The following is a 27,162-nucleotide window of genomic DNA, read 5'->3' as shown; positions in this document are numbered from 1 at the left end:
AAAACACAGATTCCTGAATCCCAACTAAGAAGTGCTAAACTAGAATTTTTGGGAACATATAGGTAAAATTGTATACTTAACTAGTGCTCTAAGACAGATTTTTATATACAGAGCACTAAGTTAGGTATGCAATTTTACCTATATGTTCTCAAAAATTCTAGTTTAGCACTTCTTAGTTGGGATTCAGGAATCTGTGTTTTAACAACTCCACCAGGTGATTCTCATCATGAGAGAAGGTTGGGAAACACTGATCTACACACTAGCATTGTTTTGATTTCTCACATTTCAGTGAATTATAGTAGTTTATAAATATCTGCAGAAAGAGCATTTCTCCTCTACTTAATAAAATTACTTGAAGCTCTGCTTATTCCATTCATTCATTCATTAACAGTAAATATTTATCACAATCCTACTGTATGCTAGATTGTGGGGGGCTTTCAAAAAACAGAATAAAGCTCCTGGAGGAGCCTCAAATATCACTTATTTGGGTGGTACAGAATAAGCAGGTGTGTGTGTGTGTGTGTGTGTGTGTGTGTGTGTGTGTGTATGTGTTGTGATAAGTGCTAATAAAGAAAAACAGACAGAACAAGGAACCAGGCATAGCAGCATCTTATGCTCTTGTATGTAAGAATGTTGTGCTTGGTATTTCTGATGAAGTCACATAAGTGCTTCTGTTCAACTGATCTCTCGTGGGCTCGCTCCACCCTACAGTTCTTCAGTCTTTGATCATATGGCTCTTGGACATCCTTCTGTGCCTCGGTTTACTCTCATTTCATCCCTCCATGACCCAGTATTTTCTCCCAAGCCCCCTATTTTCGCCTAACAGTCTCCACCTAACAATTTAGCATCATATGCTTCTGGCTTTGGTGACTCAATGTCTAAATCATTTCTTTGAGTTTCAAGTTAATGAACTGGGTTTATCATCCCCAACATATAAGCATCTCTAACTTAAAAACTGAGTTTATTTCAAACGTTTGCCTTGAAGCCTTTTGGGACAGTTCTTTTAGGTTAGAACTTGGAAAAGAGGGAGAAATGTTTGGACCAGAAGCTTTCCTTTCTTGTTATCAACAATTGCTCAGTGTAGATGCAGCCTTTTATGCATGGAGTAATTGCACACTTTCCCCTGAAAAGACCCAGTTGACCTCCAGTCTTTCATTCTAGGGAAGGCTGATAACAGACTTATGAAGGCAGAATGTTCTGGAAGATGTAGTGCTGATCATGTAGCATATTACAGTGTGTTGGGCAGCAATGGCACAGGCAATAATATGGGTTTGATATTTTCATCTTTACTTCTTGACCTTGAGGGGAGAATGAGAAATCGTATTTATGGTATACCACAATACCGTGACTTTTAAATCAGAAGAAGCCAGGAATGTTAAAAAGAGATGAAAGATTTTTATTTGGGAAAAGAACAACCAATTTTAGAGTTTTATTCTTCACATTATGAGTCAAAGAGTGGAGAAAGTAGATATTCATAGATAGTCAACACCTGGTACGATAGGTTAAAAAAGCAATTTTAGAAAACGTAACTGAACAAGTCCCATTATTTCTTGTGTGTCAGGATGAAATTGTCCCATGCTAGTATAGAAATAACAAAGGAAACAAATGCTTTTAAACATTGCTGTGATGGGGGGGGAATAGAGCATTTCTATTTATAACTTGTCCAGAGTCCCACATAAAAATAGCCCCAACAACCAGATTTGCTCATATCTGGAATTCAACGTTGTTGCTGCCAGTGACGAAGAATTCTAATAAGAACGACAGTGGCGTTGGTAAATATGGAAAGTTTAGCCTCTTTCTTTTGCACCAGCTTTCATATGGGGAGAAAATTAGCTAGTGGAACAGAGCTGGCTTCTGTGTCACACATTTTGTTATTTTCCAGGCTATTTGTCTTTGTTTCTAATGAAAAAGATGCATTTGCACCGCTGGGACTTACCCCATAAGGTGGATATATCTGCGATGATTGTATTTCTGTCCGTGAAATGTTTATCAGGCTAAGAGATCTAAGATTTTCTTCTTCTAGAGACTAATTTTGTGTGATTGCTATGACAGCAGATGTATTAGGAACCTCAGAAGTTAATGAAAACTGTTCTTTCTCTCATTTTCAGTGGAGTTTCCTGGGCTATGCCAGTTTTAAAGTGGGGGAGCTTCTGAGATCAAAGGAGCAACTGCTAGCCCTGAGCCTGAGGTGGGTGTCTCTGTCTGCAATAATATGGTTACGGGGACTGGCCCGAGATATTTACTGAGGGCTGGTTGGGTTTGACAGTCGTGGTTCTTGCAGATTCTTAGATGTCAGTTCTCAAGGGGCTTACATCCTCCTTTGCAACAGGTTGTATTGAAACAGCAATTATTCAAGCTCACATTCAAGTTGATGTTTCAGATTGTCAAAGTTTATTAGCCTTATCATTAAAGGGATGACATTTGTTTGAAAGTAAGAAAGCAATAGAAGTGATGAGCAGTGTTATTAAATAATTTGTGTTACTTATCAAAATATTACTTTTAAAATCAAGTGCATTTCTAGGATCGAAATATATTGGCTAGAGGCATTGCAGATTCTTTGATACTAGAGGGTAAGATGATTATTTTTTTAGAGCTTATTTTGTTGCTATCCTCTTAAATATAAACATAAGTTAAAATAGACTCATATTGAGACAGACAATAGATAGAGCTGATTTATAGTATAAGGACAATTTCTTGTGATAATCTTCAGGAAGTTCTATAGTGTTTTAATACTAAAAAGAGTGTTAAAAATAAACATTTATGTTTAAGTTTATAATAAATTTGAGACAATATTATGTTACTATATAATTGTATTCTAACTTATACAATTATGTGTGTATGGAGTGGAGAATACTGCCTTGCAATGTTTATATAGCATAAAATTATTTAGAATCCTAGTTGTAAACTTAGGATGCCCTTCTTTTGATGAAATATAAAGACAATTGGGGAAAAGATAGTATCTTAAGTTTGCTGTCTGGCCCAGCCCTAAGGACCACTTATTACCAAGAATTTATTTTAGTAAAAATGCTATGACTTCTGTTGGAATTTGTACTGCTGGCTGTCCCCTTTTCTGGTTTGTCCGGGTTCATATAGTTTTGCATTTTGACTTAATAGATAGCACACAATTTAAAGTAATTTATATTCATGCCAAAAAATAAGTATTGAAGCCATTATTTTCTTTCTGGCTTCCCTCAGGCTGTCTCATAAACATCTGTTATTTTGTTGTATTTTATTTGGGAAGACATTTAAAATATTGATAGTTTGGGAAGTGTTATCCCCAATAAAATTTTGTTGCATTTATTTTTAGTCTGAAGGGTGTATGGTCCAGCTGAATAGTCTAGCTTTCAAAGGCACTGGAGCCCTGAGAAACCTGTTACCAGCCTAGCGTGGTGGTTAGATCTGACCAGAGTGCTGCTAGGTTCAAGCACGGAGCTAACTTAGAAGTAGCAGCAGGTCACATGTTTTCTAGATAAGAAGCTGAACACTTTATTCCTCCTTTTGCTGATTCACAATCAACAGTTGTGATTTTTATCTTAACTGTCACTAACAGCGTTGTGCTACCCAGCATTTAGACTCTGCCTGGGAAACTGAAATCGGGACTGGAAATTTTTGGTAAAATGAAAATTAGTGACTACATACAGTGCCTTTGAAGGAGGGTAAGAACAGAATGGTCAAGTTTAGAGTATGACCCTTGGAAGGAAATAGGAATATAATAATTTCAGATTTAGAGGCTATCAAGACAAATTTCCACTTTTGATTTAATACCCCTAATTCCTGTTCAGTTGAGTTTGATTGTGTTTAAGGAAAACAAATTGAACAACCATGAGTTGTATTTTCTAGAATAAATAATTTTTGAAAATCAATTCTGAAATACTGAGGTTATTATTTTTTTTTCCTTTAGTGCTTTGCCAAATTTTTCTATTTCCCTCCCTATGAACCAGACACAGTAGACTTATAGCCTGTGATTTCTGGTGCTTCATGTCTTTTACTTCTGATGTAATTCATCTTCGCTCCACTGACTAGAGAGTCACTGAGGTACAGAGCTGGGGAACATTAGGTCAGGGAAAAAAGCTTGTTTTTGGTTGCTTGTTTTGTTTTAAATATTTCCTTGCACTGATTATATCTGACTTTTATTCCACTTATAGTCCAGGCAGTTTAATGCAATAGAATTCTCAGATTGTTATGTTTTAAAATATAGAGATGTATGGGAGAGGCTATTTAAGAAATAAACATTAGACTTCTATTTATTTTTAAGATTTCCCTATTTTATATAACTTTTATAGGTGTACATAGTCATGCATATACATTGGTATCACAGATTGTGTGGTTGCATATGTACTTGTTTATACATCTTACTTTAGGACTATTTTGCTTTCTCTAATTACTTATTTTCTACCATCAAATATTTGTGCTTAGAGAAGTTAAGATTCAAATTATGATGTCTTTAAATTTTTATTATTTGATGTTTCATTAATTTAACCTTCATAAGCACACATACACACTTTATTTTTATTGTTTGTAAAAATTAAAGAACAACAGGTAAACCCTACCTATTTGAAATGTAATCCCCAAAGGCTTGTTCTTCACTCCAGAGCTGGAAATAATGATGAGGAAAGGCTCCTTAAACTATGACATATGGTTTTCTCCACGGTGCACTCAGCGTGAGAGAGACACGGAATTGCCACCATCATCTCACATGTTGGGAGCCCATGTGTGTTCTAGACACCCGAGGGCAGTGAATCAGAATAAGTCTGTCCTGAGAGTCCTATGAGTGCCTGTGAACCCCACAGTAACCCGAGACCCACCTTGGCCAAGGTCTGACAATACAGTTTTAAATGATAAATTCTCTTTCTGTTCAAATGGAATTAAACTTGCTTAGAGTTTTAATCTCCTACTACTATGTTTTTTCCTACACAGCGATAAAGATTATAGACATTGTCTTACTTTAAACACCAGTTGTATTCTTTAGAGTTTTATGTATGATGGAATGCTTCTGTAACAGCACCTTTTCTGATCAACAGCTACTTGAACCTCAGAGCTGAATTTTAAAAATCACATCCATGTGTATTAATTGTTATATCTGTTTTGAATACATTCCACTCTCTTTTGAAAGTCTTCCAGTTAGCTTTTTTTGGTACTACAAAGCAGGAGTGCAGCCGAAAGTTCTGATGGTTTGCCAACACTAATTTTTCTGTATATCTAAAACATTTTCTATATTAAATTAGAGACTCAGTGCATGAAATTCATGTACAGTAGGGTCCCTAGGCCTGGCTGGTGATCAGGGCCAATCTGTGGGGTGACCAGTGGGGTGATTGGGGCCCCTGCTCTCACCTGCCTTGGCCTGGCGCTGCCTCCTCACCTGCTCCACCATCCCACCGCAGTCCTGCTCTCCTTGGGGCCCATCAGAGCTGGCAGTGCCTCCACTGCAGTCCACTGCCAGAGCCACTGACTTAGTTGACACCCGTCATGCTCTGTGCTGCCCCCTGGTGGTCAGTGAACATCTAACTCCCACCCTTGGGGACAATTTGCCTATCAGCCTTTTATTTTTATCGGATAAGGATAGTAGACATTGACTGGTGGCCAACAAACCCTATTTGAGAGAGAATATTCATTATTAATTATAAAACAGAATTATGCTATATTTTATTAAATGCATCAAGGGAAAAGTTAGAGGATGTGAATGGCATATAAAAAGCTAAGTTAATTGATGTTTTTATGTAGAATTTACTAAGAAATGCATATCAGAAAGTCTGGCAGTATGCATAAGAACATGGCACTATTTTCTTGGGCATGAGCAAGCAGAAACACAGACAAGTCAGTAGCAAGTACATACTCATGATTGATCGAGACATGTCTAAGGGGAAACCTCGCATCCTGGCTAGCTTCCTTCCCTGTGCTTCTGGTGCAATTGAAGCTCTCCCCAAATGGATCCTCTGATACTGACACTGACTTTGACCTCATAGACTTGTAGAAAGAGGTAACTAACACTATTTGAGCTTTCTGAGGGTTAGCATTTCCAACAGCTTGTCATTTTTGATCTTCTAATAACCTTGCCTGGAAATGCTCTTATTCCTGTTTCACTCATAAGTAAGCTGAGGAACGGCAGTTGGACTTGTTAAGGTCACACAGCTGGGATGGGATGGAAACATGGAGGCTGGGAGAGAAGGATTCTCATAGCAAGGATTTCCTAGAGAAGAGACATTTTGCTTAGAACCTTAGAATGGAATGATGGTAGAGCCCAGAAGAGGCCTTGGCACTGCAGGTTCTTCTTGGACACATTTAGTGGCAGAGACTCAAACTCAGGAAGCCATGCATTCCCGCCCCCCCCCCCCATTTTCAAACAGGTCAGTGTTAGAAAAGTATTCTTATTTTATCCCAAGTTTTATTGCCCTGCCTCGATCCCAGCTCTCTTGCATGGTGTTAAGTAAAACAAGTCTCCAGCTTCTTCTCTGTGATCACATTTGAAAGCAGCTATTTTGTCCAACAATAAATCTTTCCTCCTTTTTATTCCCAGAAAAGAATGTACTTAACAGAAAGCACCACAGGTTTCATACCAGATTTTGGTTCAAGTCCCAGCTTTGTCAACAACTGTGTCTCCCCAGATTTATCTACTCTTTAACGTCTGTTAATAGACGTAGTAATGACCTCCCTCCCGGGGTGATTCTGGGCAATTAATAAATGTGATCATGTGTGTGCACTTCCTTGCACTAGCGAAAAATGCTCTAGAGAGGTTGTTTTCCTTGTATCTTGCTTAGTTTGACATCTACAAATTTCCAAATTGGTCAGTGGCCGAGGAGTTGGTTTAAACTTCGGTCTGGACATACCATTTCTATTACCCGAGGAATGGATGCTTACCTGAAAACTGAATTCCGGCTTTAATCATTGTGACGTGAGACTTGACTTCTTAAGTGCAGATGCCAGCAAGAGGCCTACGGAGAGCAGTTTATCCGGCTGAAACAGGCAGCATCGCAATAGACTTGGGGGGAGGGGGGAGAAATCAAATTTGTTTGACTTAATACTTTAGCAATATAGCACTGCACTCAGGACAGAAATTCATAAATGCATCACAGAGTGTAAGTTGCTTTTAGAGTTTACTGATGCATTTTATTGCTGAATACATCAAAAGCAACTGACAGAAGTCAATTCAAGTAACACCTCTCAAGACTGAACTGGGAGGATGAAGGAAGCATAGAAGTAGGGGTATTGGCTTCTAAAACTGATCTTTTTTTCTTTTACTAAAGTAACTGTGATAATGTCCTTTAGAGACACAATTGTTTAAAATGATCAAAAGTCTCTACATGAGCCACTTTGTCATAACTGTTACAATTACATTGATTTGTCACAAAATCAGAGAATGCAAAGTATACAGATATTTTCAAATTAGGATTGTAGAAAAGTGGGAAGAACACATTATTTGGAAACAGCCCAGAGACCAAACCCCGGTTCTTCTGTTGCCCAGTAGGATGGCTGATTGCTCTGAGATTGCTTTGAAAATGCTATATTTTAGAAAAAGTGAGGTGGGTTTCCTTTCTGCAGGACTCCCTTGCTGTGCTCCTATCTGTGAAATGCAGACAACACTGGTGTCCACCTCCCAGGTTGTTGTTAGGCTCACAGGAATTATTAATGTAAAATGTTTACAATTATGCTAACACATAGTAAGTGCCCAATAAATGCTAGCTATACTTTTTTATGTTCCTTTCTTAGATTGATTAGTTCTCTAGCCTCAGGCTGTGTGTGTGTGTGTGTGTGTGTGTGTGTTGTTTTCACGTGAGGGTTAGATAGATTGTATATGACCCATGTTGTGTACCTGAGATGGTATCTGATGCAAAGCAAGGTGTTCACCATGGTCATTTCCTATTGTTAAAATTATCATCATCAGTGTTATTATTTTTATTTCATTCAACTAGACTGCCTTTTATTTATCATTTAAATGGTTCTGCCATTAAGTAGTTTGTCTTTATGTTCCTAATCCATTTTTGTAGGTATGACCATGGAAACCAAATAGCACTTTCTTAGTTTGCATTATTCAAAAGACATGGTATTTGTCAGATTGCAAAGTAGAGTTTTCAGTCACTGGAGGTACAGCCCATTCCTAGAGTACTTAAAGAGCAACTCCATTTGTATAGAAAAGCCTGAAATCTTCCCTCTTTTAAAATGCAAATCACTTCTAGTTAATAGCTCTACACACAGACCTACCTGCCTAGGAAGTCTGAGAGCTAATTTAGCTTTGAAGATAATTTTCAGGAGTGATTAGACCTGCAAGGAATTATGTTTGACTGGAAAATTTTATATTGGATTTGCCCACATTTACCAAAGTCACTTTCATTATTATCACCCTGTGTTTCTGCTGCTCTGGACATATTTATAGCAGCTTTTCCAAACAGGTTATTTTTTGGAACACAGGTATCCTTCAGTGAGATGTATATGTTTATTGAATGAAGAAGTTTTATGACCAAATAATTTTGAAAATGCTATATTTTAGAAAAGTGAGGTGGGTTTTCTTGCTGCAGGACTTCTCAGAGCCTAATGAGTCCTGTTGGCCCATTGGGACTCTCAGTGGGCAGATGTCACCAGCAGCTTTTCCAAACTAATCTGAACCAGGAAGCTTTTCTTCACATCTTAGCAGACACGGTGTCCCAGGAAACACAGCTACATAATTTAGAAAATGCTGGTTTAAAACAAGAACAACTTATTTTCCAGAGAAATGCATGTGTCACTGTATTTACGGATTCGCCCTTTCCCACCATAAGCACATTCTTTAACATGCATGTCAATAGACAGGCATGTAGTCTTCACCCAAATGAATACTCGCTCTTATGCACGCTATGTTAGCTCCTACACACCATGCCAGTAACTCAGTGCTGTTTCTCCCATTCCACACAAATCCACAGGCATTGCCAAGAGTGGGATTTTACATTCCATTCATGTCATGTCCTATATGGACATCATTTTGTGAACTTTGTACAAAACATATAGAAAAAGAGTGACAAAAGACATGTTCTATCTTTTATGTCCATTGACAGATTGTTAAGCTTGCATAAGTGGATACACTTATTTTCACAAATTACCTAATAATATAACTATCACAAAGTTAGCTTAGCTCTTTCCCTGAAAGCTCTACCTTTTGGTGCTTTTTCTTTCTGGGTTAAACAAAGAATCGTAATTTTTAACTCCTCCTTTGATGTTAATAATTTTTAAAATATATTGATTTCAGAAAGGAAGGGAGAGGAAGAGAGATAGAAACAGCAGTGATGAGAAGAATCACTGATCTGCTGCCTCCCATATGCCTCCCATTGGGGATCGAACCCACAACCTGGGCATGTACCCTGACCGAGAATCAAACTGTGACCTCCTGGTTCATAGGTTGACATTCAACCACTGAGCCACGCTGGCCTGGCTGATATTAATAATTTTAATAATAGGAAATCCTTATCTGATCATGTTTTTCTTCTATTTTAAACTTTATATTCCTTCCTACTGTTCCCTCACTCCCAAATAAGCAAGAATGTGAACATGAATATATGCAAAAACCTTGGCCAAGATACACAAAACAGCACCTCTGCTTTTCAGCCTCATGTCACCACACACATTGCTCTCGACACTAAATCACCACTTCCTCCCACTTCCTCCCTCGTTTATAGTGACTTCTGTGCACTTGGCATTTTCTAAATGTGCAGTCAGAATTCTGTGTTTCCCTGAGCCCTGTTTCAACTTGGGGCAGCAAGAGAGCACAACAATGTTTGACTGTGTGTCAGTGTTGCAACTTCGCTTCTTGCCCATGCTGCCTTCGGATTATTTTTCCTCCATTTGTGATACCCTTTGCCAAGGAATAAGCACATCCAGAAGACCCTGGTGTCCTCCAAATTTACTGTCATTAAAAACTGAGACACCAGTCCCGCCGAACATGTCAATGACAAGGTCAGGCCGCCATCCCCCACGATGGCTCACCATCAGCTCCTCGGTCACCAAAGGACCATGTTTCTATCATCAGGCTTGGGAGTGGGTACCAGAAGAAGCAGGTCAGAGGCAATCATTCCTGCTCCAGCTAACAGAGACTAATGATCCCTAGAAGGTCATAATTTTTAAATTGTGTTTCCAATGAGGTTTGACTTTGCTTTCCTATTAACACATTGTCAATTCTTTATATATATGAGTAAGCTGTGCTGGAGGTATCATGTCTGAGAAAATATAGAAAGTGACCTGCTCCTTGACAATGCACTTCCTCTATAAGGATGCTCTACCCCAGGATTTTCTACCCTACCCCATTAAATGAAATAAACTTATGCCTCTGGTTCTGCATCACAGCATGGCTGTCTCGTGGTAAAAGTGTGGTTGAAAGAGATTCTTTGCGATAGGACTTCATTAAGATAAGGAATGGAGTCAGGAAAAGAAAGAAGGCTATTTTGTGAATGTGAGATAAGGAAATAGAAAACACACAAAAATAATATGACAAATGATTTTAACAAGGCAGAAGAGAAGGATGGGATCAAAGGTAAAATGATAGAGATAAACAGGAATAGGCAAGTTTATTTTACTTCACATTATTACATTTTGTACCAATATAAATAAACTATTTTTCTCAAGGCTGTGTTACAATGGGGGGAGAGGTTGTCCAGCTTTATTATGGTGATCCATTGGGTCCCTTAATGAAAATACTTAAGCTTATTAGAATTCAATAGATAATCAGGTAACTTAGAATTCTTCTTTATAACATTGTGTGGCACTGATGACTTTGTTATATTATGGGACAATTTTAGCATCTTGCATAGAAAGCTTTTAAAATTAACTGAAATGATTGAAGGCAGGTTAAATTGGACCTGTCCTAAGTACTATCGAGCCTATATTACGTTATTTATTATAATAGCAAATGAAATGACCAAATTCACATATATCCTATATTATTAAAGCCCAGCGACCTAATAGCAGAATGACCAGAACAACAGGTCCACCAGTTGCTATGATGTGCACTGACCACCAGTGGGCTGATCCCCATGGGCCATGTCCTTCCACATCGGTCGATCCCCATGGGTCATGCCCCCCATCAGTGCATGAATCCTGTGCACTGGGCCTCTAGTGTGTGTGTTTGTGTGTGTGTATGTGTGTGTGTGTGTGTGTGTGTGTGTGTATTTTAATGTTACATCTTTTTATTGTTTACATATGTAAACGGGAAAGTAAACAATCACATTCATTCCATTAAAACTTACTATTGCTAAAAACAAATTTAAAGTGCCATGATAAACTTGGTTTAATACTCAACCTTCCATCAAAGATATGGCAGAAAATGTAAATTTTATTTTATTTTTATCTTCCCTGATATTGATGGAGTTTCTCTAATTCAAAGCAAGATTATAAGTTTCAATCCTCAATTTAGAAATGATGTATAATGGGGATTAATTTTCTCTTATCTAGAATCAAATTGAAGTTTTTCCAGGGATTTACATAGTAAATAAGAGAGACAGTTCTTAAGGATCCTTGGGGTTGACTGTTCTGCCGACTGCCAACTAGCACTAAATTTCCTAGCTATTGAGCCTCATTTCTAAGACTAGTAGAAATGAACTGTTTCTATGACCAATTGTCAGAACCTTTAAGGTACTTTAAGGATAAGCCTGTGATTGTGACATTGGAGGAAATGAAGTTTTCTAACTGTCACCAGGAGTTAATTCCTTTGCTTAAAATTTCCCACCTGCCTACTAATGAAATTAATATCACTGAAGTGAACTAAATTATGGGATCTTATCACAGCTTTTAAGGAACAGATCCCTTCATACTTTAATAGAAAATAAAGTTTATTCCCCATTTTTCTTTCATGCCATCTCTGCTTTCCTCAAACCCCTCCTGTCCTTGAAGGACTATTTGAGTGACATTATCTTTCCTGCCACATTCATTTGAAAAATACATTGAGATAATAAGAGATATATTGAGCTCCAGCGAGGGGAAAAGAATAAAAATATGTGTAACTGGTTTTATAATATTTGTTATGAAATTACTTCTTTCCCTCAAATATTGTTTTTGTAAATTCTTTGAGTTCAAAAATGCTAGTCATGGACATAAAATGAGACAGTCCAATATTTGTTGCATTTCAGAGCTAAAATGAATAAATAATAGGAATATCTATATTTTCTGGATGGTGGTTCTTCCTTTCTTACACCTATAGGTCCATTCCTCAGTGAAAGTGTTTCAAACGTTCCACCTACAGATACAGAGAGATAGAGTCAGAAAGGAAGGCTAATGAATTTCCAAGTATCAGGAGAGTTTTCTTCTGGAACTAATCTGAAGAACAGAATCCTGGGCAACTCTTAAGCTAGAGGAGAGGCTGAGAATGGAACAAGTAACATTTCACAAGTGCTCATGATTACCCATTCTGGACAAGAGTTTCCCCTTCTGTTTGAGTCATGCATATTAATAATCAGTGTATAATGCTGATTCATGAAGTTTAAGTGCAGGTTGTAGGATGGCCATGTAGATTGCCAATTGCATTAACTAGTACTAAAAACCAAATCATATGAACTGCTTAGGATTGTGGTCCAAATTCTAGCATTAACTAGACATATGATCACAGGAAGTAAATTTTTTGTTGTTGTTCTTCAATATTGGTCAATATGTTTATTGTCCTATTCTGGAAAAAAAAAATCATTGACTTTGTTGGTTTAGTTCAGCTCCCAACAGCCCACTTCAAAGCTCTTAAGAAACTGCTTTCTGAACTATCTTATAATATCTTTCTTCTGAGTAAGAGACAGTTGGACTCCTGGGTGCTGGCTGGTCACCAGAAAGACCAAGACATAATTAGAAGCTTAGGACTTTCAGCTCCACACCTATCATCCCTGAAGTGGAGAGGGGCTGGAAATTGAATGAATGATCAATCACGCCTATGTGAGCACCCTCCAGAAAAATGTCAAAAGTACTGATTTCAAATAGCTTCTGGGTTGGTGAACACATTCATGTTGTGGCAGGGTGGTACATTTCAACTCCACAGCACAGAAACTCCTCCACCCAGGACCTTATGTATCTTTTCATCTGGTTATACCCTTTATGAAATCCTTTATAACATAATAAACTGGTGAAATAAGTACTTTTCGGTGTTCTGTGAACTGTTCTAGCAAATGATCAAATCCAAGAAGATCATGAGAACCTGATTTGTAGCACATTTGGACAGAAGCTGTGAGTAACCTTACTACTTATTAATCAAGAAGCTAAAAATAAATTGATAAATAACCATTTAATATTTTGATTTCAGAATAAATTTTAAAAAATCAGATGTAGCCTTCTGATTGCTAGTGTTCTTGGACAAATTCCATCACTGTGAGGAATTGTGAGGTGGCTTTGAACCTTTCACTTAACCTCTCAGGGCCTCAGTTTCTACAAAATGAATTGGATGATACTTAAGATTACTTTCTACAAAATGAACTGGATGATACTTAAGATTACTTTCTGCTCAAGCATTCTCAGATTTTATCCAATTTTGATACTGAGTTCTCAGGAGTTTATCTTAGAATGAAGGAGAAAATAGTTATATCCAGAGTCGTTTCAAGCTAGTGAAACTTTTATTGAGAATACTAACTTCAATTCAGTTATCAAAAATTTACAAATGGATATAGAGAAATCTCTGTTGCATTGAAAATTTTAATCCTGTAACTTCATTTTTACTCTTTCTACTTTCTTTGAGAACCTCAGCCTACTGAATACCCAAACCCAATGTTTTTCTCACATGGATTATTTTAGAGATGTGATAAACATTTTTTAAAAATTATTAACCTATATGCTCTCTTATAATAAAAAAATTAAAAATAATACTTTAAAATGGATATTTTGGGATAAAAAGCATTGCTTTCTCATACACTTTATGTTGAAAAATTAGTACAGGGCATTTGACTTATTCCTGTTGACCTTCAGAATCTGTTTAGCATGAATAAGAATGATATGTAATTTCTATGCAACAGTATATCTTGAACTTTGCTTTAATTGTTTTTCTTCCTTTGAACAAAAATTTCTGTAGGAACCTTTATTGTTCTACCTACATTGCTTTAACTGTGAATCAGTCACATTTTGACCTCTGAAATAATTACCAGAGGATTTAGTAATGCAGTGTCAATATGATGTAATAAAACAAGTTAAAATCAGAGAATGGGAAATTTCAGGTTTTATAGTTTTTTAAATTAGTGCTGCTCTGACTGTCCTTGTATATGTTGCCTAGCCAAACTGAATTTCCTTCTTGTGTCAATAACCTTTACTCATTCTTAGGTCCCCGTGCAGATATCCTTCATCCACATGGCCGCCCATCATTTTCCTTGTTTGTACACTTCTTAATCTGTCCCTGGTGGCCTCTGCTTCCCAACTCTATTCTGATACCTGAGATGCCCCCTGAGCCCCATTCACTTTCCTAGATCATTATTCTTTACTTAACTGGGAGCTGGTTCACTCTCCCTGACAGCTCTACTAAGTGGCTACCTGGTGTAGGATGAGCATCCTCTAAAAACTCCTGGATTGAGGCTCATAGCCTCCAATATACCATTGGGTTCCTCATTACTGAAATGATCTAAAGATGTCACCATTTGATGAAGATTTTAACTTGCAATTCACTGTGTCCTCTTCAGCACTGCTCCTCTTACACATCTTGTGATTCCATAGCCATGTAGCTGATCTTTTCAGTTTACTGGGCTTTCAGGATTTTCTCTGCCCTCCTTCACAACCCACTCCATAGCCATTCTCTAGATTTTGTCATTAATTCCACCCCTACAGAATCTTGATTTTAATTACTGTATTCTATTTTCTAATTTCCACATCAGATCTTTCCAGTATCTTCCTAGTTGCTCCTTGACTGCATCAAGTCATTGATCTAAAATCATGTCTTCACTCTTCACAGATTCCTCCCCCATATTCAGAATTCTTCTTTCATAGCTGAGGTTACATGGTCTATTACTGAGAAATAACAAAACAATTTTCTTGCAACATTCTCAACTGCTGTGCCCCTCTTCTATTACTATATTTTCGAAGCAGAAGATGGATGGATGGATGGATGGATGGATGGATGGATGGATGGATGGAAGATAAAAGCTACAACAACAAAAGCTGCTTAAATCCAACATTTTGTTCAAGTGGGCTAAGGTAGCCCAACTTCCATGCTTCTAGGTTCCATTAGGGATCATGACCCCTAACTTCCTGGGTGCTTTCACTACTAGTCTATTTTCCTACTTGATTCCCCTGGTCTATTTGCCCTCCCAACCTTTTTGACCATTATTTCATACCTCCTTGTTCCAAGGACCTCCAAAATATCTCCCCTCTTCCTCATTCTCAGTGGATTTATCTGGTTTCTGTTTCACTGAGAAGAGGATTTTGACAATTTCTCACGCTTTATTTACCAACTTATCAGCATCTACTTTGCCTTCCTTCTGTTACTGTTGATGAACTCTGCTTCATGTCTGAAGTCAACCCTTCTACTCATATTTTAGATTGAATCTTTTCTCACCTATCCAAGACATTACTCCAAAAATTATCCCCTTTTACTTTTGTATTATAATTATTTCCTCTGTACTAGATCATTAAATCTTTCACATTGCCTTCTAACCTATATTCCATTTATCTGCTCTTCTTTATAGAAGAACCATTTTATGAGCTGTCTCTACTATGATTTCTATGATTATCTTTTGCACCCATTCTCATCAGGCTTTCATCCCTAGTACTTCACCTGAATAGCTTTTGTCATGATCAGGAAGGAATGGCTTCCATATTGTTGAATCCAATGGAAAATTCTCCATGCTCCTCTTTCTTAGCATATCTGCCCAGTGGATCACTCCCTCCATAAAACATATTATTCATTGGGTATCTGAGATATCAGACTGACACCCTCTTAGCAGACTAGAGAGAGACCTTCTCCTGCTGACCTTGAAAAAGCAAACTGCCATCCAGTGAGCTCCTATGGAGAAGGCCACATGGTAAGAACTTGAGGGTGCCCTCTGGGGCTGAGTGTCATCCCAGCAATAACTAGGGTGAATAAAGAGACATATCTCAGCCATAGGAAATGAATTCTACCAACAAAATTTGAAAGAGCTGGAAAGAGGATTATTTTCTTGATCTAACATATGAGAATGCAGCTTAGCTGACATAAATTTTAGGCTGTGAGACCCTGGCCTAGACATCTGATCTGTAGGAACCGTGAGATAACAAATGGTGTGGCTTTCAGTTACTGAATTTGTGGTTTTTTTGTTAAGCAGCAATATATTTCTTACATTCAAGGAGATGGTTTGTATTTCACATTTCATAGTGAAACAAGAAGTTTCCAAATAGAGTCACAAGGAGGGAAAGATTTGCTGTAGCTAATTTTATAGGGGGAACTTAGCAGTATTTAGCAGTAAAGAGAACTCTATAAGTCCATTAGTCTGAAAAACAGTCAACCTACCCGTGTGCTCTTGAAGCTTCATGGCCCACACTCTGTAACTATAGAACTCCTAAAGCATTTTTAGATTTAAATTTAAGATTTTATTTTTGGTCACATCAATCTGAGATAAGTAGGATGTTTATTATCTTCATATATATAATTTGGAAAATTTTATAGAGGCTGAGTTGCCTGCTCATGGTCACATGGCTCTTCACTGCAAAGAGCCAACACCATGACTAAGAACTTTGTTAATGCTGCTGCACTTTCCACTAAAACACAATCTGTTATTTAATGGTGTGTGATGATATGAACCAACTTGAACCAAAGACACTGAGATGTTCATATCTCATGACAAGTCCTGATATAAGGTCTTTGAAGATAGGCTATATACTTCAGACTCTCTAGATCAGCATTGAACAATATCTAAGAACACAGGAAAGGAATTAAAATAGTGACAGCAAAGCTTTAAGAAGAAAACCTGGCATGAATGGAATAGAAGAGAAAGATACCGGCAGATGGGAGGTAGGTTCTCCAAGGGCAACATAACAGAGGTAATGAAACTAATTGGGATCTTGCCATTGGAGAGGAACACACGGAAGAAACTTTATGGACAGGATGGGGTGAGTTCTTGGAAGTAGAGATAGGACAAAGCAAAAGTAGAGTTGGAATAGTCTGTGGTTTTTGGTCTTTGGAGAATGCTATGGCTGTTTATGTGAGTTGAGTTTAAAGAAAGGAAATGATAGATTTCAGGCTTACAGAGTGTGAAATAATGATGTTAGGACAAAGGAAATTGGAGCTCTAAGTCAGGAAATCAGGACAGAGTAGAGAATATAGAATTGTAGAGTCTTATAGAAGAGATAGTTGAATCCCATAATAATGGATGGAATTTCTAAAGGCCAGCTTGTAATAAGAAAAAAGAAAAAAATATATAAGGACTACACCTTACTGTGTAAGTTCTAATAAACTACCAAAACATTTTATTTGAGTTCTAGTTTGAAAGCATTATATGGCTTCTTGCATTTTGAATTTCAGCCAGGATAGAGGTATGTTTAGTTATACATACCTAAATAGAACTCTTACTTTTGTGAGCCCTAAGTAAATCTAGCATTTCCAGGTAAATAAATTCACCAGAAAGATCATCAGGAAGTACTCACTCACTCTGTTTACTTATGGCCTTTGTTTATTTTTCTGTCCAGGTGAGGCCTTCGTTTCCCAGGTACTTGTCTAGGTGGTTTAAATGCAAGGCACATCTCACAGCTGAATAGTCCTGCGCATAGCACCAGGCTTACTTTACATGCACACAGGCTGACAGTGCTAATGATGGGTTTTCCTTGGATATTTACAAAGTCACTTTTTGGTTTGTATCTCTGTGGCATTTTCCATAGTAGAGAAATTATTTACATGTTACTGTTTCACATTTCCAGTGGTAGGTTTGTTTTTTTTCTTTTTGCTCTACTAAGAAAGATATAGTAGATGGTAAAGAAGCTTAGAGGAAGAATGTCATGAAATTGTCCTTTGTTAGAAGACTGTCTCCATCACCTTTTTTCAGTCTTGTAAAAATGTTTGTATGTTTCAGCATAGGAAATGGAATGTGTCATTAGGAAGCATTAGGGGAGTTATTTTAAAGGCAGATTTTTAAAGAGCTTTAATCACGAATGTATTATGCATGCTGAAAACCTAAGAGAGAAGGGAGAGTATGGATTTGTGTTGAAGAAATTTTCCTCTTTGCTGTCTTTCATCTTGTTGGCATGATTGAATATTTAAGTGTACCTGCTGAAACAAATAGGAACTTGGCGTTGTGATGGAAATACTTTAGCAGCCATGGACTACCCCATCTTTTATTTCTCTTCCAGCTCTCTGCATTAACTAGTGGTAATGACCTGCTGTTTTGAAATGGCAGAGTGTTGTTCCCCCCTTCACATAGATTGAGGTAGTTATGTCTTACTACAGCCTGTTTTTATTGCCAAATACGTTTTTCGAAAAGTGTTTCTTGGCTCAGTCAAGTTTGTATCCTTGTAAAAATAACATAATGTCAGAAAAAATGTATATGTATACTTGGATAAAATAAGAAAAAGTCACTCTTTTATTGGGCTATGAGTTTGGAATTTCTTCCCAGGTTTATCATGTACTTTGTTTTGAGGAAAGTTTGGACAGGAAGGTGGAAGTGAGCGTGATAAGTTAGAATGTGTCTCAGATTTTCCCCAAGGTTGAACCAGCCTATGAAGGCCTATATACCTATGATAGAATAATATTATAGAACCACAGGAGTGATTAGTGCATGATTAGTGATTCCTGCTGATATTATAGAACAACTATTAGAAACTGACCCTTTCATTTATTTATTTATTTTAATTTTCTTTATTGATTAAGGTATCACATATTTGTCCTCAACCCCCCTTTCCAATCCCCCTCACTCATGTCCCCACCCCCCTATTGTCCTTGACCACTGGTTAGGCTCAGATGTATGCACATAAAGTAACTGACTCTTTGTTTTGCCTTAAGGAAACTAAAAATCAGATTATTTAAGTGATATGTTTTTCCTCACACAGCTAGTTAGCAGCTGAGCTGGAACTAGTGCTTGGGTTACTTGCTTCCAAATCCAGAACTCTCTTCAATATGTCTTTCATACAGATATGATGAATTTCCATTCCAGACAACTCAGAATTTTTGTGATGAATAATGGCTAAGCAATTATCACTAGCTTCTCCAACCTGATGGGTTGAAAGCATAATTAAGAGTTTAAGAATATAAATTTTTCATAAATTTCTACTAAATGATCTTTGAAATAGCCTTTGGAGAAAAGGAATAGATAGTTAAATTGTGATTCTCCTGATTGGAGGGAAGTGTTGAATATCCACACCCTGGGTGTGGTAAATTGATACAGAACGAATAATGAACTGTTCTGCATTTTAAATGCCAGTTCATTGGTTTCAATTCTATAGTTTATATCCTGGATTTCCCACTCTGTCTCCCACAAATATCAGATGAAGAGGCATCCTTTAGGATATGTAGAGTGTTCTAAACAAAATGGTTGAGGGGGAGGTGGAATATTGATTAACCAATTCCCTTGCTTTAAGTTTGCTCTGGGAATAAGTGGAAGTCTTAGTAGATAAATAGAAGTAGGAAACCCAAAGGCATAAAAATTATTGAAAAAATAGCCGGATACTATTTCAAAGGAAACAGATAGAAATATGGTTCAGAAGCTTACTCCCACCAGACATTGCTCAGTCATCTGCTTTGGCTCTTTGAAATGCTTGCTGTCATTGTAATTTATACACTTGTGCTTTTCGCACTGTTAGGAATGTAAGCTTTAGAGCATCATCTTATTAGTAAGGCTTTCTGTCTCTAGAGAGTACATAATCACTGTTGAAATTCATATATGCCATAAGATCCTATAATCTTTTTCTATAATATTTAATGCCAATTTTAATAAAAATATTTCTGGAGAGAATAAAATTAAATATCATATAATACATTAATGGCAATTATAATTATGTTGCTGCTACTACTTCTACTACTAGGATAAAGAGGTGGGGGAAAAGGAAGAAACGCTTGTATAATGCATTGTGCTGAGCTCTTTACAAAAATGCCAATGTAATCCTTATAACAAAGTTATCATCATCTCCATTTTACAAAGAAAGTTTTGTATAGCTAAGTCCCTTGCCCACAGTTATGCAGCTAGCAGATAGCTCAAATTTCTGAGTTCACACTTTTAACCATTATGGCATATATTGGTTTATTATGCAGTCCTGGGATAGGCTGTGGAAACATCTGCCTTCTGTTTCAAATCATTATGTGCATTCCTTGGTTTAGTTCAAGGAAAAAATTAGAATGTTATATATAGGTTTTGTATTAAGCTACCTCAATTTGTTCATGCATAAATTTTTAAACAATTCTCAAAGAAGAAACAGGTATGTTTAATTGTTATTAATGATAACAATCATTATCATTAAATAGGGGGATAAAGTCTACAGATCTCTTAGAAAAATAATTATGGGTAATGCCAATGAAGGTTCTTGTTAATAAACTGTTTTACTATCAGGTACTGAAAACTTGTACAGAGCTATGTCATATCATAACTTATGAAAGTTTGTATGTCATTTTCAACTGGAAAATGGCATAATGAATTATTTATAACATTCCGGAATTGAAGCTAATATAGGTTTTCACTAAAAAGATTATACTGTCATCTACATACACATCTTTTTTTGTGATGAATAATTAAGTTTATATATTAATTTAAATACTTGAGTCAATGTTATGATTTAGTGATTTCAAAAAATGCCAAGAAGAATTTTATATTTTAATATGAAATCTTAATATGCTATTTAACAAGTAAATAACCGTTTATGTACATAATCTTTATTTTATTACATTATAACACCAGCTATATATGTGCAACAGAATTTTCTATTTCAGTTTTCTCAAAAGCATAATTAATTATCTAGTGATATAATTGTTACTTAACTTAGTCATTATTTTATTAGCATTTGGTAAATTCCTTTTACTAACTTTCCTCTTCTCTGACACCTGTAACAATAATGTAGTGACATGTAGAAGGAATTGGTTGAAAGACAGTATAGGTATTCAAATTAAAGTTAAAAATAAGTTTCAGAAAAGAACATGACTATATAAAGAAAACCAGTTGTCATGTGACTACTATTTGTTAGTTAATCTTAGAAGTTATATCAGTACATCATAGCTATGGGGTAATTTGCTACCTATTTTCCAAGAAGGCTAAAGGGACAAATATCCATTATTTGTGACAGTCTTTCCATGGTAGGATAGCATCATTTATTCTGTATATTTTCTTGTCCAGAGAAAGAAATTAGAGAATCTTAAAAGATGGTGGTGGTTCATTTTGTTTTTAGCTTTCATTATTATTATCAACCATAAAATGTTCATGTTTAAGACAATAATGGTGATAGAATCTTAATAATAAAATTACCATCATCACTAAATAGGGAAGAGTTAGTTGTTCAGTGACCAACATTTGGAAAAGACGGAAACCTGGGTTTTCATTTTTGCCGCTTTGTTACCTTGGGCGAGTCTTTCCATCTTTTCGAGTCTCAGGATTTTTATCTGAAAAAAATAAAAAGTTGTACTAACCAATCTCTATGATTAAATTCTGCTCTGCATGTTTCTTAACTTTCTTATGTTTGCTGGCAGAGAATATTCTTTACCTGATCTCTTAGAGAGAAAAATGATACAAAATCAAATTTTGTAGACAATGGCCCAGTCATAGAGGAAGACAGGGATGTGTGTTGTCTTTTTCCTTTTCTTCAGCTGTGTTTTCTGTAATAGATGCACACAACATCCTATGTAGCTGGTTTAGAGGGGCTGTGGCTTACGCTGTTGCAGAGATGTGGAGGCTGCCAAGCAAGGCCCTGACCCGTGATGCTGAGGCCACTCCTGCCAGCCTGGAGGGGCTTTCACCTTCGTGGAGTCAGTTTTGACAATCCATGTACTTAACCTTGCAAATTCATGGCTCATTTTCTTTTGAAATTAAAAACAACACCAACATTAACGTGCGTTGCTGTGGTTTAAGCAGATTTGTTTAATTAAAACCATTGAAGTAGATAGCAATGTTAGTGGTTTTCAGAAACAGACATGTATGGGCATAGCCCTCCCTTATCCACAGGGGGATGCATTTCAGGATCCCCTGTGGATGTCTGAAACTGTGGATAGTACCACTCCCTATGTATGCTGTTCTCCTGTTTTTTCCTCTACTGGAACATACATAGCTATGATAAAGATTAACTTATAAAGTGGGCACAGTAAGAGATGAATAACACTGATAGTGTTATTCAATTAAAACAATATATTGTAGTAAAAGTTACGTGAATGCGGTCTCTCTCTTTCAAAATACCTTATTATACGGTGTGCACTGCATGGAGAGGCTGGACAAAGGGATGACCCACATCCTGGGCAGGATGGAGCAGGACTCTGCGAGATTTCATCTTGCTACTCAGAACAGCATGCATTTTTCAAACTTAGAAACTGTTTATTTCTGGGACTTTTCTATATGATGTGTTTGGATCACAGTTGATAGCAGGGTAACTGAAGCCACAGCAAGAGAAACCACAGGTAAGGGGGGATTACTGCAATTTAAGAAGGGAGAAGAGTCTTACCTTTCCATGTGATTTATTTTTGGTTGCAGAACTTCAGATGGTGGCAAAGTTGTTGGCACCATAGAAGTCAGCGTCGTGAAGATGGGGGAGATTGAGGATGGGGAAGCCGACCACATCACGGCAGATGTGCAGGGACAAAAGGTAGGGTCTCAGCCAGCTCGTTGCACAAATTAAATTAGAAATGATCATCTTCACCAGATGTCTGAATCACCAACACCTCTGTGGGGTATGAAATCTCATTCTTCAAGAGCTAAATGAGAAATCAGCTCTGCAATTTGTGCGCCAGAAGTGTGTTTCTTCCTCTGAAGCTGAGGCTGTTTGCATGGAACTGTGCAAATCCAGGTGCCACTCAGAAACCTCTTCCTCTTCTCCGCCCCCCGCTGTGTCCACGCTGCCTCTTCTCAGTTGACACTGTGACATTCTGCCATAATTGATCCTTCACGAGATGCCCAGGAAATTCTTGGAGGACCATTACCACAAGTAACCATTTCCCTACTCTCAAAACCCTCTTTGTAAAATGATGCAGCTTGAATTTAGATTTCATTCTTATGTGAAGGAGGGAGATTTAATAACAGTGTGCCTTATGAAACTGCAGAGAGAGAAGCAGGGACTTGTACACAGCAGAGGGACAGCTCTGGAGGAGGGGCGATGCCTGCGGGAGACCAAGGGCCTTCCTTGGAGCCCAGGATAAAGGCTCCAGTGCCTCTCAAGATGTGGCCAGGACTTTTACTTTCTACTCCCTCTTCTGCAGGAGATGAAAACTTGATATTGAGTATTAGCCCAAATTCCTGTCTCAGGAATGCAATTGCCTATTTTATGGAGACATAGGGAACAGGCTTCAAAACTGCTAATAGTTCTTTTCAAGAACATGAGCTTGTATACATACTGTAATCCCTGCCTTTTCAGAAATGAACATTTTTTTAATGACAAGGCTCATTCTGACTTAACTTTTAGCTTAGTGACTCTTATCTGGGAACATTTAAATTTTGTTGGTAAGGAAACATCTACATGGAAGATGGTGTTTATATAATACTTAATGAACCATTAGCTTTACAAAATATAAGACTTGTTTTCAAATATATAGAGTTCTGGCCCCAGGATAGGCAAAGTCTGTTTCTCTCTGTTCCCCTGCTCTCCCCTGGAGCATATTCTGGATCATGAAAATATTCCAAGGAGGCCTGGAGTTTGAATCAGGTGGCTTCCAAATGTCAGTGCTGTGATGAAGTTTCATAGCAGATCCTCTGAGGGTTTGTTTTAATTCATTCATTTGGTCCTCGTGTCCTTTGGAGTTCTATATAAGAACTTAGCACCATGTGTATCAAGATTAAGGAGGGAGATTTTGAGGATAAACAGGGTGTGAGATCAGAAATAGGCAGCTGATGGTGCCTGGACCTGCGGCCATGAGCCAGACTAGGAGCAGACACACATCCCATTTCTAAGTTAGGCTACTTCCCCTGCCTCCGACTCTATTACTAGCTGCCTCTCTGTTCTCCAAGTTCATCTATCCCTTTATTTCTTTATTCTATTCTGAGGTAGCGCAAATTGAATCATGATCTTTTCATAACTGGAGAACTCGATACGCAGGAATATGCCCCACCCAAGTCCTGCTTTATGTTTCTGACTTAGTCATGTGAACTTAAAAAGATACCTTACTGAGCTGTTCTGGAAATAGGAGGTAGCAGTGTCAGCACAAACCGTGTACGAGTCACAGGTGACAGAAATGGTAAACACAGCGAGCTTTGTCGGCAGGCAGTACCTTCGTCCTGTCTGGTTCTCAGTAAACCTTGACCTTTTTTTTTTTTAAATAAAATTTTCTATAAACTCAGTTGGCAGTCCTGGGGAATATTGGTGATTGAACAGAGATCATGGAGTAAGCCCACTCTGCATGACATTTAGGAGAGTCGTGTGGAAATAACTTTATCTCAGTGATTTCAAAGCGTGGTCAGAATCATCTGGGGTGTTTGTGAGAAATACAACCGCAAACACCCTTTTGCAGATTCACATATTCAAAATCAGTGAAGTGTATTAACACAGTTTGTTACTGATGGGGATTTAAGTCCCAAAGTTAGTGAATGACTGAAACATATGAAAGGACAAAGTCACTGAAAGAAAGGATATCCTGAAAATAATATCCCTTTCTCTGGTTTGCATTTTTGGCGGAGAAAGAAATGAAACTACACTTAGACCGGTCGTCATGTGGGTACATGACACATCATCTCTCATGTATACTGAAGCAGATAAAACATGAATACCCATATTAATCAGCTCAGCTGATATAATAAAATATCATAGACTGGGTAGCTTACACAGACATTATCTCACAGTTCTCAGAACTAAAAAGTTCCAAATTAAAATGCCTGATAATTCATTTCTTAGCAATACCTCCCTTCCTGGCCGGCAGGCTTCTTGCTGTGTTCTCACCTGGTCTTTCCTTGGTGCAGGTGCACAGACAGGAAGGTGAGCTCTGGTGTCTGCCTCTTCTTTCAGGACACCAGCCCCATCAGACTAGGGCCCCATCCCTATGACCTCTTTTAACCTTAAATGCCTCCATAAAGGTTCTGTCTCCAAATATGACTACATTGGGTGTTTGGGCTTCAACATATGAATTTCAAGGAACACAGTTCAGTTCATAATAATACCTCTGATATAAAATACAGCATTTTAATTTTGAAGTTTACATAGCTTTCAGAGCATGAAGTAAAATATAAATTAAAAAAATACAAACTTTCTCCTCTCACATACATTTACTTACTTGTTTCCTCAAATTATATTTTTATTATTATATGTATGTTTCTCATTCAGGGAAGATAGAGCAGATGGTCATTCACCATATTACCCTGGTTCAAGCTTTTACTTGATATACTGTATGTATACATAGAACTAGAAGACAAGGTGTTAATATCACATAGCAGTAGAAAAAAATTCTCAAAAGAATTACTAACACTGTCCTTTTACAAAGCCAATATAGTAGGTGAAATATTGCATTAGGTATTCAAACTTTTTTTAAAAAATTGAAGTCATTTTTTACTCCTTTCTTTGTCTCATATTCACAGTCAATATGTCAGTAAATCCTGTTGATTTGACTTCTGAGTAAATCCAGAATCCAAGAACTCATGACCCTTTCTCTGTTACCAACATTTCCCTGTCACCTACATTTTTACAGGAGTCTCTTATATGTCCCCCTGGTTCCTTCCTTCCTCATCCCAGCACTGACCCCCGCCATAGTCTATTCTCAGCAGACTATGTAACACAGAACGTGACATTCCTCCTGGCTCCTTAACTCCCTGAAAGTATGAATCCAAAGCCTTCCAGTGACCTGACTTAAAGTCCTATATCTCAAAATTCATGAACGTTGTGTGTGTGTGTGTGTATATATATATTCATGAATTTATATATTATATATAGATAGATAGATCTATATCAATATATCTCTATCTCTATATCTGTGTCTATGTCTATATCTATATATATATATATATATATATATATATATATATATACAGCTGTATGTCATCTATATCATCTCTCTCTCTCTCTCTCTCTCTCTATATATATATATATATATATATATATAGAGAGAGAGAGAGAGAGAGAGAGAGAGATAGATATATATATATATATATATATATATATATATATATATATATTCCATCATTACTGGCGAATCAGTGGTTGTGATTCTCTTTGGGGGCAGTGCCTGGGGAAGGAAGCATGGAGGGAGATAGACTGGACAGTTAGGAAATAGCCCAAGCAATTCTGACACCCTCTTCTGGGGAGAGTGATCTGAGTCTGTGGAACCTTCTGAGGAATGCCAAGCACTCCAGAAGGGTGGCTGTTTCCCACAGAACTCATCACCAGAAGAAATTGCTGGGTTTTTGTTTGTTTTCTTTTTATCTGCATTTATTTGTTCAGTTTGAAATATTTGCTCTGGAAATTTATTGTTTTCCTTCCCCTGCCCCCGCCCCCCCTTTTTTTTTTGGCTAGAAATAGAAGAAAATTCATTTGAAGAAACAAATCCTGGTGTTTGTGTGAAAACAGGTCTCTGGGGTCAGAAGAGTTTTGCTTCCTCCGTTACAAGTTACAGTTTCATGGGAAGCTGAAGGACAGTCCCACGCTTACTAATAGATTGTCTGGGATACTGTCTCTCACGGAAGGTTTGCTCACCAGGCACATGGCAGTGTGCTCCTCCGGGCCTCTTCTCTTCTGTGGAGACAAGTGTAGGCTTTGCACCTTGCTCATGGCCTTGCCCATCTCTGGATTAGCTCATTTGTATAGTGTCTTCATACTGTATGAGCAGGTGTTTGCACTATTTTTTGGAGACAAAACTCTCCTTTTCCTCTATGTAATTAAATGCTACAACATATATATTTTTTATTTAAGGTTGCCTTTACTTAAAATTCTAGAAAATAATTTGCTGTTTATTGATTCAAAATCATTCCAGCTGTCAGAAAAACAAAATCCTTCAGCTTGTCAAATCTAATTTGCTGTACTAGAAACATTCGTGGACAGTCCTTTCCCAGCTTTTACTTTCTTTCCTTAGTGGTCATTAACTAGAACCAAAATGTACTCTGTGACCATCTAATACAATCATATTATACATAAATAATCACAAGTTAAGCAAGCTTCATAATAGAGATAATGCTGAAAATAGTGTTACAA

At 37.3% G+C, this 27,162-nt stretch overlaps 1 protein-coding gene across 9 annotated transcripts in view; it reads left to right on the top strand.

Moving 5' to 3' along the window:
* Nucleotides 1-27,162, top strand: part of INPP4B (inositol polyphosphate-4-phosphatase type II B) — a 561,675-nt gene that overhangs the window by 372,327 nt on the left and 162,186 nt on the right. For 7 of the 9 annotated variants that reach the window (XM_084884243.1, XM_084884241.1, XM_084884242.1 and 4 more), the window contains 2 exons: nt 2,109-2,188; nt 22,533-22,644. In XM_084884243.1, the coding sequence (XP_084740369.1) occupies nt 2,109-2,188; nt 22,533-22,644 (192 nt within the window). Of the gene's footprint in view, nt 1-1,706; nt 1,773-2,108; nt 2,189-22,532; nt 22,645-27,162 lie in introns of those variants that run through there. The other 2 variants (XM_084884245.1, XM_084884244.1) reach the window with 2 other exon arrangements.

This window comes from Pipistrellus hanaki (genome assembly GCF_964339955.1).
Source record: "Pipistrellus hanaki genome assembly, chromosome: 5".
In the NCBI taxonomy this organism is placed as follows: domain Eukaryota; kingdom Metazoa; phylum Chordata; class Mammalia; order Chiroptera; family Vespertilionidae; genus Pipistrellus; species Pipistrellus hanaki.
This window is presented reverse-complemented; position numbering and strand designations above follow the sequence as displayed.